Here is a 21052-nt window from a genome sequence, read left to right as displayed (position 1 = left end):
CAGAGCTGGGGGCGGGGCTCGGCCCCGGGCCACTTCACGAGGCGGGAGGGGTGGGGGTGGAGTGTTACGGGGGAGGGGGCGGGGGGGGGGGAGGACCCGGACTCGCAGAATAAACATTGATGTGGCTGTGGACCGAACCATTCTTGGGTTTGGGGGGTGTCCCGGGGGCGGGTGAGGGCCGCGGGTCGGAGGAAGAGGGGTCCCCGAAGGTGGGGAGGGGGCGGTGCCTCTTCTCCGCTCCCCACCGGCGCGAGGCACAGGTTGACTGGCCGGGCCACATCTGCACCGAAGCCGGCGCGCATCTGCAGCTGCATGGACCGGAGCTGCCGCCGGGCCGCACGCCCAGCACGCCGCGGGCCGCCCCCCACCGGCGCGCACACGCCCAGCCGCTTGGCTCACAGACACACGCTTGCTCTGCCTCCCCGGCCGGGCCGGCCCCCCACGCCGCCGCCACCCCCGACTTCCCAAGGGTCCCGCATCCGGAAAGTGAGGTGAGCGCGACCGCACCCCGGTGCGGAGGGGGATACTGGGAGACTGGGGACCTGAGGATGGGAGAAAGGAAGAGACAGGCATGCGGATGAACGGACGAATGGTTGGGAAGGACAGCCGGCTTCATCTAAGTGGCTCTTGCCCCCCTAAGACGCAAGAGCCTGGGGACCCACACGGGGGCTCCCAGAATTCTGCAGCCCCTGTGAAGACCCGGGAGCCAGGACCCTGCGGAGCTCCCCGTCAAGGCCACTCAGCCTCTTAAGATTTGCGGTCCTTGCCCTCCCCCAACCTAGAGGACCTAAGAAGACCACCTCTGAATCCCCCAGAGACCCAGGCGTCAGAGCTCTCATGTGGTCCGCCCCCACTGGGGAATCTGCATCTCCCACCCCCACCCCCGCCAATCCTGGAATCCCAGACCCCTCCCAGAAGGCCCAGTCCCCGGAACCCGGCATCAGAGCGCCCAGCACCCCCTATCCCCAGGGACCTAGGAGTCCCATCCTCCCCCCTCCTGCAGGAGCCCGCGGGACCGGGCGTCAGCGCCCCCAGCCCCCGCCTTCCGGATCCAGGTGTCCCCCCTCCTCACCCCCCAGCCTGATGCTTCGCGTCTCGGAGGCCGCGCTCGCGTTGCCATGGCAACAGGAGTCTATTTTGTGCTGGGAACACACAGCTCCCACTGCAGCGCCCCCCCACCCCGCCCCTCCAACCGGGGCCTGAGAGTAGGGGGACTGGGGGGGGAGATACAGAGACATTCAGGCAGAGATCTGTAGATAGCAGACCTGGGAAATAGACATACAGACAAAGAGTCAGAGAGGTAGGGGAGATAGGGATTTGGGGGGTGGGGGGAACACAGGCAGGATGTAGAGACGGAGACATACTGGGCAAAGGGAAGAAGGGAAATGTTGGCACCCAGAAAACTGAGACTCAGAGAACGGGACAGCCCTGGGTGGGGAGGGGAGCAGAGACTGGGGGACGCAGAGAAGTGATGAGACATGGAGAGAGACACAGGCTAAGAGGACCGTGACCCAGAGCAGATCCCGTTAGAGATGAGAGGCCTCCTCCGGGAGGAGGGGTGGACCCGAAGATGCAGAGGACCCCCCCCCCCTTAGTCAGAGAGGCACGAGAGACCGTAAGACCTGGGGAGGGGACGGGGCGCAGGGACCTGGTCTGCAGGGCCGCCTGGGGGGGAGGGTCCTTGTCCCTGTGTCCCCGCCCCCATCCGGACCCCTCCCCTTCTCCAAGAGCCTGCTCCACCAGCCAGGTAAACCTACATCCTCTCCTCCTCTTGCCTGCTTTCCACATCCCTACCTCAAACCAACCCCTCAACCCCAGATACTCCTAGGATCCACTCCCTTTGCATGCCACCTGGACCCCACCTGCTCCCAGCCTCTGTCTCTGTCTCTGTCTCTCTACCCACCATGCACTCTCAGCCCCCCTCTGCCACCACCTGCAAATACCCCTCCAAGCCTCTTTCTGGGTCTTAGCCCTCTGTGAGTTTCCATCTCCTCTCTCTCTCCCTCTCTCTCAGCTTCTTGATCGCAGCTCCAGCTCTCTGCCCCATTCTCTCTGTGTCACTCTTTCCCTCTCCTTGAGTCTCTCCTTGAGTCTCTCTCCTCTCTCTGGGCCTCCCCTCCCCTCCCCCCCACCACCAACCTCCCAAGACCCTCTCCCTGTCTCTCTTCCTCTGTCCTGCTCCATATCTCATTCTCTGCTCCTTACATCTCAGGAAGCTGCTCACCTGGCCCCACCCAGCCAACTTCACCCTGGCCCCTGTCCCCCACCAGCAGGGTCTGGAGGGGACACTGGGGCAGGATGTGGAGTGCGGGGCACAGTGTTATGCAGGTGCTGTGAGGTCCTCAGGAACCCAGGGACCTGGCAGGCCTGCTCTGGAAACGCCTCTCACGTTGAATCCCCTGATCTCTGCCTGTGTGTCTCTCAGGTCCTAGGCGGGGCAGGGGCACAGCCAGACCTCCAGCCCTGAGCTGTTGAGCATGCCTAGTGCAGGAAGGGAGGAGACTGGGGTGAAGGGCCCCCTCTTCTCCAGCTGTGGGGGAGGAAAGTGCCTGTGTGTAAGGGGGTGCGGGAGGGCTGTGTCTGTGTGTGTGGGGTGTCACATGGATGCTTCCAGATTTCACCACTTGGTGAGGGTGTGTGTGCACATGTATGTGTGCACCCACGAGGTTGCATGACTGTGGGCTGTGATGTATATGATTGTGTGTCTGTGTAGAGCTGGCTTGGGCAGGTCCCTGGTTGTATACTGGAGCTATCTGTAGTCCCGGTGTGTCACAATGTCTGAGATTGTGTTTGGGTCTTGTGTACTGTATGTGGAAATGCCCAGAAACGCATAGCTGTGTGTCCACATGGAGGTGTGTGTGTCTGTGTGCTGTGTAGAGGCTACAGGTGTGCCACCAGGATGACATTGGGTGTCCTTGTGTCTGGCACACTGTGTGGGTGTCCTGTGTCCTCTGTCATTGTGTGTATATGTTGTGTGTCTATGTGCTGTTTTGTGTGAGGTAAGGGCAGAATTGGTACCCCTATATACTTGTGTCTGGACAGGCCACTGTGTCCCTCGGCATGTGTCTACTTCCCTTCAGGAGGTGTAAGGCAGGTGTAAGGCTACGGGTCCACTGGTAGAGGTGCCGGGTGTGTGTGTGCATTGTGTCTGGGTGCGTTGCAGGTTTGAGCGGATGTATGCTACAGCCCCCCCACCCCCACTCCCAGGGTTGTCAGTGGCCTGGGGTTGTGTCTCCCTGGGCATGTATGTGCAGTTGGAGGGGACAATAAGACTCTGTTAGCAGAGGGAAGAATTGTGCCCATGAAGCTCAGCCGGAGGCTTGGCACAGAATAGGGACTAAGTGGCCAAACTGCTAGTCCATACAGCGCCTTTATGCCAATGAGACAAAGGTAACCCCCTGGCCCAACGTAGCTCCCCTGCATCTATGGTTTGGCAGGCAGATGGCAACCTTGTGTGAGTTCTAAAGGATGCCCCTTCCCCCAGATGGATGCAGTCCCACCAGTACGCCTTAAGGAGTGGAGCCTGGCTGGATTCCAGCCTCTCAACCAGATCTCCTTGTGCAGTGCACAACCTGCCCTCCCATTTGTGGCAGCTCTCAATGAATGAAGAAATCCACATCACTGCATGCATGTGGATTCACTGATGAAAGGTGTGTGTCTGTATGCATATCAACCCACATTTCCCTGCATGGGATAAAGTTTCTACAGGTGACAGTGCCCTGAGACCTGAGTTCAGAGCCCAGCTCCAATGCTTGGGCACTGTAATGTTTAGGCAAACAATGGAACCACAGTGTTTTCATCTGAAGTGTATGTGTATGTGTGTGAGAGAGACACAGAGAGAAGACCCACATCTCACACTTCCTTTCAACATTCATCCATGCAATAAATATTTATAGAACACCTCCTGTGGCAGGCACGGATGCCAGGTGCTGTGGACACCATGGGAAACAAGCCGGACAAAACAGTCTGCTTTTACAGAGTTTATAGTCTACTAGGGGAGCTAAGTAACCACACATACAATGTGTCAAAGTAGAGATGGGACCTAGGAAAAGACAAGGGTGGGGCCCAGGGCGGCCAGGGACAGGACAGGGAAGGCTCAGTGAGATGACCTGTGAGGGTCACCTGAAGGAAGGAAGGGGGAACCAGACCATATTCACAAGGGGAGGTGCCAGGTAAAAGGAATAACAGAGGCAAAGGCAGGAAGAAGGGACCCTCTTGGCATGGGACCTGGAAAGGCATGAAGGAACCGGGAAGGGAGAAGGCTTTCCGTGTCGTTCTAGGTGTGTCAGGCAGCCAGCAGGCGATTTCAACAGGGGATGGCTTGATGCCATCTGACCTATGGTTTGTTTCTTAAAATTGTGGCAAAATATGGGATGCCTGAGTGGCTCAGCAGTTGAGTGTCTGCCTTTGGCTCAGGGCATGGTCCTGGAGTTCTGGGATCGAGTTCCACATCGGGCTTTCTGCCTGCTTCTTTCTCTGCCTATGTCTCTGCCTTCTCTGTGTCTCTCATGAATAAATAAATAAAATCTTTAAAAACATTGTGGCAAAGTACACCTAACTTAAAATGTACTATTTTAGCTATTTTTAAACCTTTTTTTTAAGTGTACGGTTTAGTGATACTTAGGACATTCGTGGTGTTGTGCAACCATCACCGCTATTTTTTTTTAAAGATTTTATTTACTTATTCATGATAGACACAGAGACGCAGGCAGAGGGAGAAGCAGGCTCCATGCAGGGAGCCCGATGTGGGACTTGATCCCGGGTCGAAGACAGGCGCTTAAACCACTGAGCCACCCAGGCTGCCCCCATCACCGCTATCTAATGCAGGATACTTTCATCACCCCCAAAGCAGTCACCCCCCATTCTTCCCATCCCCCAGCTCCAGGCAACCAGTGACCAGTTGTCTGGCTTTATAGATCTGACCACTGTGGATACTTCATATAAATGGGATCATTCAGTAGATCACCTTCTGTGTCTGGCTTCCCTGACCTATCAGTTCTTCATTCCTCAATGCTGAATAAGATTTTGTCTGAATAGACCACGTTGTGTTTATCTGTTCCTCTGTTGGGGGGGATGGGGGCACTTTGGCGATGTTATGAATGCTTGTGTATAAGTTTTCATGTGAACATATGTTCCAGTTCTTTGGGAGGACAGACACCTAGGAGTGGAATTGCCCACTCATGTGATAACTCTGTTTACCTTTTGAGGAACCACCAAACGGCTGTCCACAGTATGGGCTAAACCGCTTCTTTTTTTTTTTTTTTCTAAAGATTTTGTTTATTTATTTATAAAGATTTTATTTATTTATTCATGAGAGACACAGAGAGGCAGGCAGAGACATAGGCAGAAGGAGAAGCGGTTCCATGCAGGGAGCCCGATGTGGGACTCAATCCTGGGTCTCCAGGGTCACGCCCTGGGCCGAAGGCAGATGCTCAACTGCTGAGCCACCCAGGCATCCCGATTTTGTTTATTTATTCCCAAGAGACAGAGAGGCAGGCAGAGACAGAGGGAGAAGCAGGATCCCCAATGAGCAAGGAGCCCGATGTGGGGCTTGATCCCAGGACCCCAGGATCACAACCTGAGCAGAAGGCAGAGGCTTAATGGACTGAGCCACTCAGGTGCCCATGGGCTAAGCCACTCATAAGATGCCTATTAAACACCAAGTCGGATGTTGTAGCCTGGAGTGCAGGGCTGCAGCTGGAGCTAAAAGGCAACTTGAGGGGCAGCCCAGGTGGCTCAGCAGTTTAGCGCCTGCCTTCGGCCCAGGGCTTGATCCTGGAGACCCAGGATCCCTGCATGGAGCCTGCTTCTCCCTCTGCCCCTCTCTCTCTCACTCTGTGTCTCTCATGAATAAATAAAATCTTTAAAAAAATAAAAGGCAACTTGAGGCCGCAGGCCAGAGAGGGGCCAGCTGGCTGAGGAGCAGGGAGCCTGAGTTCTCCCCATCCCAGCCCCTACAACTTCTGGTGGTAACGGTGTGGTCTCCGGATACACACACCCTCCATGGAAAGGAGCAAATAAAAGTAATACCTCTTGATACTTGTTCCACCAGTTCTATCCTCCCTCCCATCCCCTCATGCTGCTTTCATATAGCCATGACTTCCTTCAAGATTTCTTAATATTTATTCACAAAAGTGTTAAACATGCACCACCCTGGCTTCCATCTGTGCACTTGCCCTCCCCACTGCCAGGACGAAAGTCCCATAGAGGCAAAGACCCCAAACCCCAGGGCTCAGTCATCGACTACTCCATCCTCATGGCTCAGTTCCTGCAGCCTTGGCATCTGCGCTGCTGCACCGCTTCTGGTAGACACCGCTGGACTGGCCGGCCCCTTCAGGTCCCTCCCTCTGCCACCTGCCCCAGGGTCCTGCCGGGGTCCCACACTGCCCGCCACCCTCTGTCCACCGCCAGCAGCGGCTGCAGCCAACACTTGCACAGCACATGTGCACAGTCTGCTGCTCAGCAACAGGCCAGTTTGCTCCAGGCTCCTGGAAGAGGCTAACCCCACTCATCCTCATCGCCACCCCCTGATAACCATCCTTACCCCCACTTTACACATGGGGAAACTGAGGCATGAGAAACCTAGATGAGAGCCTATGCAGTCAGGCAGCTGGCACACGGTGGAGCTGTCACCCTGCCTGCCCTGCTGTGGGCTGAGACACTTCAGACCTGCCCCTGTGAGAATGTGTGTGTGTGTGTGTGTGTTCCTTATGTGTGCATCTGTGTGTCTATGTGTGTGTGAGAGAAACAGAGACAGAGAGAGTGGAGGGGACAGAAGGGGAGAGGGACAGAGGCAGAAGCTTGAGACCCATGGACTATCAGACCTAAATAAAAGAGAAATCAGTCTTTGGGACCACTGAGGACTCGGCAGGTCCCAGCCAGCAGTTCTCACCTGTGCCCCCAGGGGGACATCTGGCAATGCCTGGGGATATGTTACGCTGTCATCATGTAAAGAATGGGAATTCTGGCACCTGGTGGCTGCACACAGGACCGGTGCAACCAGAGTAGTGCCGGGGAGAGAAGCCCTGCACTACCTGGTTCCACGGCCCGGCTGTCAGCTTAAGTTCTCGACTCCCAATCTCTCTCTCCCACCCCACCACCCACACCTCCCTCTCCCCTTCCCCATCTCCCTCGCTCCTCCCCGGTCGCCCACCCCACATCTGTCTCCATTCCTTCCCCCATCTGCTCTGACCCACCACCCCTCCTCCCCGCCCCTCCACCCCTACGCTCCCACATCCGCAGTTCTCACCGCCTCCTCCCTCCCTCCTTTACGCCGCCTCCTCACATCACATCTTGGCTCTGGTTTGTCCATCCTTTACTTGTGCTCACCCCTCTGATATCTCCGCCGACCTTCCCAACCTTTCCTCCCGCATTAATCGCACACCTTGATCGGTTCCGCGTCTGCCGTCATCATGTCCATCCTCCCCGGCGGCGTCCCGGCTCATTTCCGTCTCCCCCGCGCATCCCGTCCCCTGCCCTGTGGGACTGCTGACTTTGGGCCCGTGCCTCTCCCCCTCCTTGCATCTCTTCGGGCTCCCGGTGCTCGTTTTTCCCCACCCTTCTATCTTCCCTCGGCTCGCCCTCCTCTTCCTGTCCGGCCACCCATCCCTACGTTTCTGCACCTCCAGCCATCTCTCTCTCACGCACCGCCCCCCGCCCCGGCCTTGCTTCTCCCCGCAGCCTGACGGCTCGGTCTGACCTGCGCGCCCCATGCCGTCCCTCCTGCTCCTCGGGACACTCCTGCTCCTGGCCTCGACCGCCCGCCAGGCCGGGGCGCGCCCGTCCAACGCCACAAGCGCCGAGCCCCCGGGCCCGCTGCCCGCCCTGCTGGCGCACCTGCGGCGCCTGACCGGGGCGCTGACGGGTGGTGGGGGCGCGGCGGGCCCGGGCGCCAACGGCACCAGGACCAGCGCCCAGAGCGGGACAGGCGCGGCGGCGCGGGCGCCCCCTCCCGCCGAGCTCTGCCACGGCTACTACGATGTCATGGGCCAGTACGACGCCACCTTCAACTGCAGCACGGGCTCCTACCGCTTCTGCTGTGGGACCTGCCACTACCGCTTCTGCTGCGAGCACCGCCACATGCGCCTGGCGCAGGCCTCCTGCTCCAACTACGACACGCCGCGCTGGGCCACCACGCCACCGCCGCTGGCCGGGGGCGTCGGGGGTGCTGGGGGCGCGGGCGGGGGGCCCGGGCCCGGCCAGGCTGGGTGGCTAGAAGGGGGGCGGGCGGGGGGCGCGGGGGGGCGCGGGGGCGAGGGCCCCGGGGGCAGCACGGCCTACGTGGTGTGCGGGGTCATCAGCTTCGCCCTGGCGGTGGGCGTCGGCGCCAAAGTGGCCTTCAGCAAGGCGTCCCGAGCGCCCAGGGCGCATCGGGAGATCAACGTGCCCAGGTATGTGAGCGCGGGGGCCCTGGCGGGTGGGGCCTGGGGACCTGGCCTGGGCAGTGGGAGGTGGGGCCATCTGGTGAGGGCGTGGCTACAGGGGTGCGGGCTTGTTCCCAGACGCAGCTGGCAGCCCAGCGAGCCTGGGAGCCAAAGTCTAGGGAGTCGGGCGGGCCCTAAGAATAGATGCGACAGCACGGGCCTGGCTGCTGAGTGACGGGTGAGGCGCAGGCCTTCATTCATCAAATTATTTCTTGAGCACTTTCTGTGGGTCAGGAGCTAGGGATACAGCAGTTAACAAAACAAGGTCCCTTTAAAAAAAGGCGGGGGGGATTCCTGGGTGGCTCAGCGGTTAAGCGCCTGCCTTTGGCCCAGGGCGCGATCCTGGAGTCCCGGGATCGGGATCGAGTCCCATGTCGGGCTCCCAGCATGGAGCCTGCTTTTCTCTCTGCCTGTATCTCTGCCTCTCCCTCTCTCTCTATGTCTATCATAAATAAATAAATAAATCTTAAAAAAAAAAAAAAAAAAAAAAAAAAAAAAAAAACAGGGTCCCTGCTCTGCTGGGTAAATCCGACTTCCAACCCCCGGGCTGCTACCTGCGGTCTGTGTGACCCAGGGTCTGTCCCTCGGTTTGCTTGCCTGTACGATGGAGCTAATAATTGTTCCCCATGCATTCAGACTGTAATGTCGAGTCTTGGCACACGGTAAGCCCTCAATAAATGCTGGCTACCATTATCTTTAAATGATGGTGGTGGAGAGAGTAAGCAAGCAACCACATAAGCAATATAATGTTAGGTATTGATAACCACTGTGAAGAAAATAAAGCAGCATAACAGGTAGAGAGTGGGGGCTGATGGTGTTTGATGTGAAGTGGTCAGGAAAGGCCCCTCGAGCAGAGACGGGAAGGGAAGGAGCAAGCCAGACAGGTATCTGTGTGAAGGGCATTCCAGGCAGAGGGAACAGCACGCAGAAGAACCCCATGCGAGTACTTGCAGTACAATGAAGGGGGGAGCAAGGTGGGAAAAGAAGCCTGCGCTCTCCCTCTCCCTGCCGGCACCCCTGTCCCCAGGCCGCTGACCGTTGCTCTGCCACCCCTAGGGCTCTGGTGGACATTCTGAGGCATCAGGCCGGGCCTGGGACCCGCCCAGACCGGGCACGAAGCAGCTCCTTGACGCCGGGGGTCGGGGGCCCCGACAGCATACCCCCGAGGACGCCCAAGAACCTCTACAACACGGTGAAGCCCTCCAATCTCGGTGAGTGGGACCTGGGAGTCGGGGCTGCTCCTGCTGCCTCTGACCACGCCCACCAACCATGCGGCTCCGCCCTCCCAGAATAGCCCCACCTCCTGCTGCCCAGGCCCCGCCCCCACCCCACCCTCCCGCCTCTGCCTGCTCTGAACCTTTCCGGCCCAGATTTGTCACAGGGCTATGCTGGAGGGGCCCCACAGCGAGTCACGCCCCTCCCTGCCCTCCTGTGAACCCCCTGGCTGGGTGCTGTGGATGCCACGGTGATGTAAATTTAGGCATTCTCAGCTCCTGCACTTGAGAAAGTGTCAGAGCTCCCAACAGCCAAGCTCACAAGAAGTCCCTAAGAGTTGAATTAGAATGTGTCCAGACAGCCTGGATTTGAGTCCTAGTTCTGCCACTGCTGACCTGGGGCCTCAGGGTCCTCGCCCATAAAGCCAGAAGCAAAACAGCACTCACCTCACAGAGTTATTGTGAAGGTCAAATGCTGGAATGCTGAGAGCAATGACTCCCACAGACAAAGCACCATATAAATACTAGTGCCATATAAAACATAAATCTTATATTTTATGATGGGTTCATCAAGGCAGAAGTCCAGGGAGCTGTAACAGGTTTGAGGAGGAGAAAGACTTCCCCCAGGAAATGCTGTTTGAGCAGTGGCCTGGAGGGTGAGGGGTTTCCTTGGGCCAACAGAGCTCTGGGCGGCTGAAGCAGTTTGTGAGGCCAATGAGAGGGTGGGCAGATGCCTCAAGAAGGGCTTGAGCACAAGGCTGGGCTGAGGAGCTCTGCCTTTGTCCTGACAGCAATGGGGAGCCATGGAGGAATTTAGACCAAGGGAGCAACGACGTCAGGAGTGAGTGGAAGAGTGACTTTTCTGGAACCCATGTGAAGGGGGAGAGATTAGAGGAAGGCCAGATGGTAATCTTGGCTGTACAGGACAAGGCCTGAACTGGGGTCAGAAACGGAGGGGAAGAGATGGATCTGAATAGTACTAAGGAAGAGACATTTGAGGTGGATCTTGAGGGATGAGTAGGAGTTCTTGAGGCAAAGGAGGGGAGGAAGGAATTCAAGGCTGAGAGAATAGCATAACAGCATATGCAATGTCCGTGTGGCAAGGCACCAGTGGGGGCCAAGTAAGCCTAAAACACCTATCCTGGCTTAGATTTTTGTCCTGTGGGTGATAGCCAGACATGAAAAGCATTTGCAGCAGCAGGGGAGCAAGGGCGGGGGCAAGTGTGGGTACCAGGAGAATTATCATTGGGGGGGTGCTGATCTTTAAGATCTTGACTATGGGGCTGGCCACATGACCAGAAGGCTGGATGGTGCAAGAGGGGGAGACAGGTCAGAGCAGAGATTCAGGAGGTAGGAGGGATCAGAGTGGAAACCCTTCCACAAGAGCAGGACAGCAGCTCCAGCTGGGGGCGGGCAACAGCAGTGACACCATTCCCCTCTTGGTCTCCACAGATAGTATGCACAACTACCTACACCTCAACGTCAACAGCCCTAAGCACCATGCTGCCACGATGGGTATGGACCAGGGCTGGGCGGTGGGGAGGACAGGGCTCGTTTCCTTCCCTGCATTGTATTGAGCCTGAGCTGGGGGGCCCAGGACAGAGCAGGCATGAGGCCCTGTGAGCCCTGACCTCCCAGGTTGGCCAGGTAACCACACTAGCCTCAGTTTCCAGTTTGGACCCCAGAGGTGGTCATCTTTCTCCCATCTGGGTTGGTGGGAAGATGCATGGAGTGGACTGCCCCTCCATTCTGTGTCCAGGCACCCGATGGGGGCTGAGCAAGTGGCAGTTGCCTCTCTTCCCATGACGTGACCCACCTCCCCAGCAATGAGCCTGTCTCCTGAGGTGGGGAAATGAGTACAGACAGGTATCCTGGCCTGCTGGTGCTCTGAGGGGCCAGGACCCCCGGCATCCACTCCCTGAGGGCTTGGGGCTGGAACTGCTAGGTCTGAGGGAGGAGGGGCTGGACTGACCCCTGCCCTGACCCTCTTGCCCCAGACTGGCGTGCTGTTCCACCGCCCAGCCCCTCCTTGCACTACTCCACCCTCTCCTGCTCCCGGTCCTTCCACAATCTCTCACACCTGCCCCCATCCTATGAGGCCGCTGTGAAATCCGAGCTGAACCGCTACTCGTCCCTCAAGAGACTGGGTGAGTCCCAGGAAGGGAAGGGGCACAGATAATGGGGTGGGGTGGGGTATAGGGACAGGGTCTGGGTTCAGAACCATGGAGACTGGCCCAACTGATTAAAAATGCAGATTCATGGCCTCCTAAGATCTGTTGTATTCATCAGGACCCGTATTTACAATAAACAGAAATACAACTTAAGAAAAAAAAAAAAAGAAAAAAAAAAAAAAAAGGACACCTGGGTGATGTAGTAGTTGAGCATCTATCTGCCTTCAGCTCAGGTCATGATCCTCAGGGAACTGGGATTGAGTCCCACATCAGGTTTCCCACAGGGAGCCTGCTTCTCCCTCTGCCTATGTCTCTGCCTCTCTCTCTGTCTCTCATTAATAAATAAATAAAATCTTTTTTAAAAATGCTCTTTAGGGGATCCCTGGGTGGCGCAGCGGTTTGGCGCCTGCCTTTGGCACAGGGCGCGATCCTGGAGACCCGGGATCGAGTCCCACATCGGGCTTCCGGTGCATGGAGCCTGTTTCTCCCTCTGCCTGTGTCTCTGCCTCTCTCTCTCTCTGTGACTATCATACATAAATAAATAAAAAAAAATTAAAAATAAAATAAAATAAAAATGCTCTTTAGGGGCTCCTGGGTGGCTTAGTCAGTTAAGTGTCTGCCTTTGATTCAGGTCATAATCCCAAGGTCCTGGGATCCAGTCCCACATTGGGCTCCCTGTTCAGTGGGGAGTCTGCTTCTCCCTCTGCCTCTGCCACTCCGCCTGCTTGTGCTTGCTCTCTTTCTCTCTCTGTCAAATAAATTTTTTTGTTAAAATATTTTATTTATTGGGCAGCCCCGGTGGCGCAGCGGTTTAGCGCCGCCTGCAGCCCGGGGCGCGATCCTGGAGACCTGGGATCGAGTCCCACATCGGGCTTCTGCATGAAGCCTGCTTCTCCTTCCTCCTGTGTCTCTGCCTCTCTCTCTCGCTGTCTATCATAAATAAAAAAATCTTTTAAAAAATATTTTATTTATTTATCCATGAGAGAGAGAGAGAGAGGCAGAGACACAGGCAGGGGGAGAAGCAGGCACAATGCAGGGAGCCCGATGTGGGACTCAATCCCGGATCCTGGGATCATGCCCTGAGCCAAAGGCAGATGCTCAACTGCTGAGCCACACAGCTGTCCCTCTGGCAAATAAATTTTTTAAATATTTTTTATTTTTATTTTTTTTAAATATTTTTTTAAATGCTTTTTATATTATGACCCATGAGACACATGTGTATATGTATCTTTTTTAATTAAAGGAAAACTTTAAAACTTATTATGAGCATTTTCAAACATACCCAACATTAGAGGAAATTGTAAAATGAATCCCCATGTTCCCATCACTCAGCCTCATTTTGTTAAATCTATACTCCCTTCACCCCAGTTTTTGGTGGATTCTTTCTTTCTTTCTTTTTTTTTTTTTACTTTTTAAAAAAGATTTATTTATTTTTAGAGAGAGGGAGAGTGGGGAGGGGCAGGGGGAGGGAGGATAGAGAATCTCAAGCAGACTCTTGGCTCAGAGTGGAGCCAACGTGGTCCCATGACCCTCAGATCAAGACCTGAGCAGAAGCCAAGATTTGGACGTTCAGGCCACCCCTTTGATGGATTATTTTAAAACAAACCCTAGGTATTGTCACTGCATCCATTAATATTTCAATAACACAAACAAAACTGAAATAAAAAACTTTATGAACTAGTACTCACCCGTATTCCCCTATTATATGGATGCTTTCTTTTTTATATAACTTTTAAAAATCTTTTTCCCCACCACCATCTCCTTAATCTTTTTTATTTATTTTTTTAATATTTTATTTATTCATGAGAGACACAGAGAAAGAGAGAGAGGCAGAGACACAGGCAAAGGGAGAATCAGGCTCCATGCAGGGAGCCTGACCTGGGACTCAATCTGGGTCTCCAGGATCACACCCTGGGCTGAAGGTGGCGCTAAACCGCTGAGCCACCAGGCTGCCTGCCTTAATCTTTTTTTTTTTTTTTTTTTTTTTTTTTTTTTTAATTTAAGTAATCTCTGCACCTAATGTGGTGCTCAAACTAATGGCCTAGAGATGAAGACTCAGATGCTTAGCTAGTAAGGCGCCCCTATGTGGATGCTTTCTGATAATTTTTTATTCTATTGCATTTCAAAATGCCAGTCACCACCCACAACACTGACTTCATAATCCATGAGTAGGTCACCTCTCTAAATTGGAAAAAAAGGAAGTCCCCCTCATCTACCGGCCCACCATTGTGTGTGAGGCCTAGGAATCTGCATTTTGGTTACATAGCTAGCCTGATGGTTTTGACTGACCAAAGTTTGGGACGCAGTCACCCGTGCCTGGGCTATTGACCAGGACATTCTGGTGATGCCTCGGGTCGTCGTGCGCATGGGAGGTACGGAAGCCAGGGGATGGGAGAGGTTCTGGGCTGGCTGGGGACTTACCTCTATAGCTTTGTCCCCTCTTCCCCCAGCTGAGAAGGATCTGGATGAAGCCTACCTGAAGCGCCGGCACCTGGCGGAGATGCCCCGCGGGACACTGCCCCTGCATGCCCTTCGGCGACCCGGCACGGGGGGCGGCTACCGCATGGATGCCTGGGGCGGCCCAGAAGAGCTGGGCCTGGCGCCCGCGCCCAACCCGCGGCGAGTCATGTCCCAGGAGCACCTGCTGGGCGACGGAGGCCGGGCGCGCTACGAATTCACCCTGCCGCGCGCGCGCCTGGTGTCGCAGGAGCACCTGCTCCTGTCGTCGCCCGAGGCCCTGCGCCAGAGCCGGGAGCATCTGCTGTCCCCCCCTCGGAGCCCCGCGCTGCCCCCAGAGCCTGCCGCCCGCGCCAGCCTGGCCGCGTCCCATTCCAACTTGCTGCTAGGACCCGGGGGCCCCCCCACGCCGCTGCACGGGCTGCCCCCACCGCCCGGCCTGCACGCGCACCACCACCGAGGCCTGCACGGCTCCCCGCAGCCGGCCTGGATGTCGGACGCCGGTGGGGGAGGGGGCACGCTGGCGCGCAGGCCGCCCTTCCAGCGCCAGGGCACGCTGGAGCAACTGCAGTTCATCCCCGGCCACCACCTTCCGCAACACCTGCGCACTGCCAGCAAGAATGAGGTGACTGTCTGAAGCCAGGCCCAGGGAAGCCTGGGGGGCTGAGGCCTCGCCGGGCCCCCATCCCAGACTGAATCCCCCAACACACTCCAGGGGCCTAGGACCCAGGATCAGCCTGTGGGCAGGGGGCTGCCTCCAAGGACACTGCTTTGGATGAAATCGTCACTGGAGACCAAATCTCCTTCTGGGATGTCATGGTAGATAAGATTCCTCCTCCTATGTCGCTGTTTGAGGCAAGGCCTCTTTCCCATGACGTTATCACAGAGGAAGAGCCCTGCCTGTGAGGTCATCACTAGTGAAAATGTCTGTGTTCTGTGATGTCATCACAGGGACAAAACCTTCCCATGAATCTATCAGAGAAGAATAGGCCTGCCCTTGAGGCCATTACTAGAGGCCATGTCTATGTTCCATGAAGTCATCACAGACTTTCTCCCTGTGATGTCACAGCAGAAGACAATGCCTTGTCCTATGACATCATCCCGAGAGACAAAGATTCCTTCTTGTGAATGTCCTTGCAGAGACGAGTCTTACCCTTATGATGTCATCTCCGGCACCAAAGGCCTCTTTTGACATCATTATCAGGAAAATATTTTCTTCCAGAGAAGATGTCTCTGTCTATAGGGTTGTCACTACAGACAAAGCCATCTTCCTGGGATACATCGCAGGGGAAACGCCTTCCCAACTGTGTCCTCCCTATACATAAGACCTTTCCAGGACACTGTCACAGGGACTCTGCCTCCTTCCTGTGATGCCATCTCCAGAGAAGGTGCCTTGCCCTATGACATGATCAGAGGGACTGTGCCTCTTCCCATGATGTCATCACCAGGGATGACAGCCCACTTCTGGGACACCTCCAGAATGAGGCCCCTTCTGCAATATTGCCACTGGACTCTGCCTGCTCCGGGGTGATGCTGTAAGACTCCTCCACTGCTGCTGCCGTATCATGAGCAGGCAGGGTCTGCCCAGAATCCATGGCCACCCTGGAGTCACGAGAGAAAGTGCTCTGACCTAAGAAGTTGTCTGAGGGGTGTCATCACTGGGGACACAGCCCCGTCTGGAGAGGTCTCCACCAGAGATGATGGTCTGACTGTAGGTTGTTGGCAGTGGGCCCCAACTGAGGTTCTGTCTCAATGCTGTGATGTTGTCACCATAGACACTGCCCAGAGTTTCTGCCTTGTCCTGCCGTGACTTAACTTGGTCACTCCTTTCCCTGACACCAGGGACATGCCCTTCAGGATCCCCACCAGATCCTTCCTCTAAAGAGTGATTGGGCCTCAGATCCCACCCCTGTGCAGTGATGTCACCTCCTCTGTGTGACTCCTGGAGGACAGGACTCCCAGACTGCCTTCTGCTCCACTCTGGCCCACCAGCCTCCCAGAGTCCTGGGACTTATAGTGGCCCAAAGGCTGGTGTCACTTCTTTCTGCCATAACTAGAGACATCATCACCTCTGTCAACAAGCTCCTAGCTTCCTGTTGGGGGTGAGGTGGGATGGGGCTGGATGGGGTGTGCCCACTATTGATTTTGCTGATGATATCATCAGTACCATAAGACTTCCACCACTCATGATGGCATTGTACCTGGGGTCAAATGCTAACCATGCCTGATGATGACATCATTTCCCAGGATTCCCTATGACCTATAGTGTCCTCATCTCCCAGGATCTACCACAACCATTGTATCATTATCCTCTAGGATCCACGATGACATATTATGTCATTACCTTCCAGAATCCTCTATGGCTGATGGTAACATCTTCTATCAGGATCCACTAATACTGATGATGCCAACATTTCCCATAGTCCCCAATAATTGTGGTGTCATCACCTCTTAGGATCCACTTCAATCATAATTTCATCACCTCCCAGGATCCACTTCAACCACGGTGTCATCACCTCCCAGGATCCACTTCAGTAATGATGTCATCCCCTCCCAGGATCCACTTCAACCATGATAGCATCACTTCCCAGGATCCACTTTAACCATGATGTCATCACCTCCCAGGATCCTCTTCCACCATTATGTCATCACCTCCCAGGATCCACTTCAACCATGGTCTCATCACTTCCCAGGACCCACTTCAACCATGGTGTCATCATCTACCAGGATCCACCATAACCATAGCATCATCATTTCCTAGGACCCATGACATCAAAATATGTCATCATTTACTAGGATCCACTTCAACCTTGCATCATCATCTTGATGGCCAAGTACTACAATGACTGTATTTTGAATGTTTTCTGGGGTCCCATGGCACCTATAACTTCTCTTAAGGGGAACTAGCACAATACACACCATTTTCCCACTCCGTATAAATGGAATAGGGTGGGGACCCATCTGATGACATCATCCTTAGTTTGCCCCTTCTTAATGATGTCACTGCCTCCCTCCTGACTTAAGCTGATGCCTTCATCAACCCCACCACAGACCTGGTCTTGGCCAGACCCCATCATCCCTCTGGTGAGGGCACCCAGGCCTCTCCTGATAACCCACAGCCCTTCACCTAACCATCTGATCGGTGACAGGGTCAACACAGAAAACTTCGTGGTGTGAGGAGGGTGAGGAGGGCAGGGTGGGGGGGAGCTTTACAGTCCTCTGGTGATATCACTGCCCCTATTACCTGGACCCCCACCCAAAACAGCACACCACTGGCTCGGGCCAAACTCTCCTCAGAGACCGCATGGGCTGGGTGGACAGCTGCTGACCTCCCTGGGGCCTTCAGTCACATCTTCTGCTGGCCTGGTCCTGGAGCAGACACATCTGGAGGACCATGGCCACTGCCAGCGCCACAGGGGGCGGTGCTCTGCATCATTTCAAGATGGTGGAGAACCAGCGTTCTCTCCTTATCTCCCCCTCACACACCAGGGAGCCTCCAGGGGTTTTGGGGATTCCTCAACACCCAATGCACAATTTGCCCTAATTCTCTTTGTATATAGCCATGTTGCTGGGGGACGGCCATTCCCCCACTCTTAAAGGGCTACACACCCCCTCCCCAGCCCCCAAGGCAAGGTGAGGGGGCCTCTTCTCCCTCCTCTGGGCCGTCCCCCTCCCTCCTCTGCCTTCCCCCACCCCAAGTACCGGCACCTCAGCTCATCCTTTCTCATCAGGAGCCTGGGGCAGATGACTAGCCCTCAGTTCTCACCACACGAAGAAAGTGGGGAGCTAGCCCACCCTACCTGGGCCCCAGGGCCAATTTTTCCACTCCATGCTTTTAGCTGCTCCTGTGGGTTCGCCCTCGTCCCTCCCAGGGCTTCCCTGTGCCCTGTGCCCCTCAGCCGACTGTGACATCCCCAGAGAGGAGCCAGCTTGAGCGCCTGCCCTATTTCAGACCCCCTTCCCTCTGCTCTCCATCCCCATTGAGCACTCAGCTTTCTCCAGCCCCTGCAATATAGGAGTGTGGGGCCTTTCAGCTTTTGTATGCCCCCCTTGAAGCACTGTCTCCTGACTTAGATTCCAGGTATCTTGTTCCCCTCGCCCCACTCACTCTGCCACAGGCTGCCTGACATTGAGGCCTTGGCCTCTGATCTCAAATAAGCCATAGTGGGGAGAGGTCTAAAGGGGCTGAGGAAGCAGGCTCATCCTGCCTGATCCCCCTCCATGCTTCCAGAGCTGGGACCTAGCCATCTGAGTCTTCCACCTCCTGAAAATGCACATGTGCACACTCACACACATTCTCCCCCACCCCAACTTGCAGGGGAGGAGTAGAGGAGGGGTGCAGAGAGGAGATAAACAGTTCTGGACCAGAAGACTCTCCATAGCTTCTTTATCCCTCCCCCTCATTGCTCAACACCAGACCCTGCCCCCAGTCCCTTGGTGAGGACAGTGGCCAAGTGGCAACTTGGGTTTTTTTTTTTTTTTTTTTTTTTTTTGAATAAACAGATGTTTCCTGAGCCTGGGTCTCAAGGTTTACTATCGGGAAGAAATGGGTTTCCACCTCTGTGTTTATGTCACCGGGGAGTCCCCTGCGTGGCTGAGGTGGGGGCAGGCATCTAGGAATGAGTCTGTCACCACACTAGGGGGCAGAGACAGAGGGTGGCTGCATGGTGCCTTTATGTCCCTGGCGTCTTCCTAAGAAAGCCTCTTCCCTCCGTGCATTTAAGCATTTGTTTGCACTTACTTCTATTTGAGTCCTTTGGTGGAGTATCATTGAGGTGCTGTGCCGTGTTTGCTGGAGCTGCTGTGACAAGCAGCTGAAGCAACAGAAATGTGCCACCTGCTAGTTCTGGAGGGTTGGCTCCTTCTGAGGCCAGGCAGAACTGGTGCTGTGCCTCTCTCCTGGCATGAGTGGTCTGCTGGCAGTGCCTGGCATTCCTCGACACACATCACCTTCCCTCTCTACCTGTCTGTCTACAAAGCTCCCTATTTTGTAAGGACACCAGTTGTCAGTGACTTCTTCTAAACTCAGTCATCTGGACAGACCCTATTCCCAAGTAAGATCACGTTCACAGATCCTGGAGGTTAGGACTTCAATAGTTCTTTGAGGGGACACAATTCCAGCCATTGGGGTGGGGTGATGCCATGACACCGTCCATTCAAACACCAGTTTTTAGGAGAAACAGGAAGCATTTTCCCCAGTACATTAAGATATTTGCATAATGATGATAAGAGCTGCCCCATCCTCATATTCATGTTTGACTATAAATCACAGTGGGGAGAGGAGGTGCCTCCAAAGCTTGGCTTTATGAACTTTAGGACACATCTCCCCTAGGGGCACCTGAGTGTTTGTTGAGAATTGTTGATTTCCATCTTGCATTGAAAAGCTCATTTACACAATCTTTTGGCTGTGGGTTGTGTGTACACCGCATTTCAGAATTGATTTTATCATTAAGAAAATCCCTTCCTGGGGTGCTTGGCTGGCTCAGTTGGTGGAGCATGAGATTCCTGATCTCGGAGTTGTGAGTTTGAGCCCCACATTGGGTGTAAAGAATAATATATTTAAAAAAAAAGGGAAACGCCTTCCTCTATGATGCATTTAAGTGTTTCCCAAATTTTAGATTTTACTCTATCAATCAGGGTTCTCCAGAAAAACAGAGCCAATAGGATGTGAGTGTATGTGTGTGTAGATTCATTTTAAGGACTCCCTCACAATTGTGGGGGGCTGGCAAATCCAAAGTCTGTGAGGCAGGTCAAGAGGCTGGAAATTCAGGCCAGCTTTCTGTGTTACAGCCTTGAGACAAAATTCCTTCTCTAAGTTACTTCAGGTTTTGGTCTAAAGGCCTTCAACTGATTGGACAAGGCCCACCCATGTGATCTAGAATAAACTCCTTTAATTGAAGTCAACAGGTAGAATTAATCACATCTACAAGGGGCTCCTGGGTAGCTCAGTTGGTTAAGCGTTGGACTCTTGATTTTAGCTCAAGACATGATCTCATGGGTCTTGAGATCAAGCCCCACATCAGGCTCCACACTCAGTGTTGTGTCATCTTGAGATTCTCTCCCTCTTCCCCTCTCCATGCTCAGATAAATTTTTTAAAAAATCACATCTACAAAATACCTCACAGCAACATCTGGACTGGTGTTTGACACAACAGGTAGGAACACCACACCCTTCTTGTGGGGAGGTGCCCACTACTAGGTTGCTGGAGGAAGAAGTGTGATCTGTGTTTGAAAAAGCCTCATCCCCTTCAGTATGATTAAGTGTTCACCACTGGCCAGATCGCACTTACTCAGGGTCACTTGCTTGGTTAGAGATTAGCAGGGCAGTAGGGGATGCGTGTGGTGTATTCAAGTACTGCTGTTATGTTCACTTTTTTTTTTTTTTTTTAAGATTTTACTTCTTCATGAGAGACATATAGAGAGAGAGGCAGAGACACAGGCAGAGGGAAAAGCAGGCTCCATGCAGGGAGCCTGACGTGGGACTTGATCCCAAGACTCTTGAATCATGCCCTGGGCTGAAGGCAGGCACTAAACCGCTGAGCCACCCAGGGATCCCTGTTGTTTTTAAATATTTTATTTATTTATTCATGAGAGACACAGAGACATAGGCAGAGGGAGAAGCAGGCTCCCTGCAAGGAGCCCAATGTGGGACTCAATCCTGGATCCTGGGGTCACGACCTGAGCCAAAGGCAGACAATCACTAAGCCACTTAGGCATTCCTGTTATGTTCACTTGTAAAGTGTTCCCAGTGGTGATTATAAGGGTTGACTGCATATTCTCAGGAATC

The 21052-nt window shown here is 54.6% G+C and overlaps 1 protein-coding gene across 1 annotated transcript; it reads left to right on the top strand.

The window, feature by feature from the left end:
* Positions 1-118: 118 nt before the first annotated feature.
* Positions 119-18635, top strand: SHISA7 (shisa family member 7). Its single transcript, XM_041745945.1, has 6 exons — positions 119-491; positions 7681-8390; positions 9480-9634; positions 11090-11152; positions 11635-11784; positions 14259-18635. Exons 2-6 carry the CDS (start codon positions 7711-7713, stop codon positions 14900-14902), a joined length of 1692 nt encoding a protein of 563 aa, XP_041601879.1. The 5' UTR covers positions 119-491; positions 7681-7710; the 3' UTR covers positions 14903-18635.
* Positions 18636-21052: the final 2417 nt, after the last annotated feature.

This window comes from Vulpes lagopus, chromosome 2, assembly GCF_018345385.1.
Source record: "Vulpes lagopus strain Blue_001 chromosome 2, ASM1834538v1, whole genome shotgun sequence".
NCBI lineage: Eukaryota > Metazoa > Chordata > Mammalia > Carnivora > Canidae > Vulpes > Vulpes lagopus.
The sequence above is the reverse complement of the archived record's forward strand: the minus strand, read 5'-3'. Positions and strand labels throughout refer to the sequence as shown.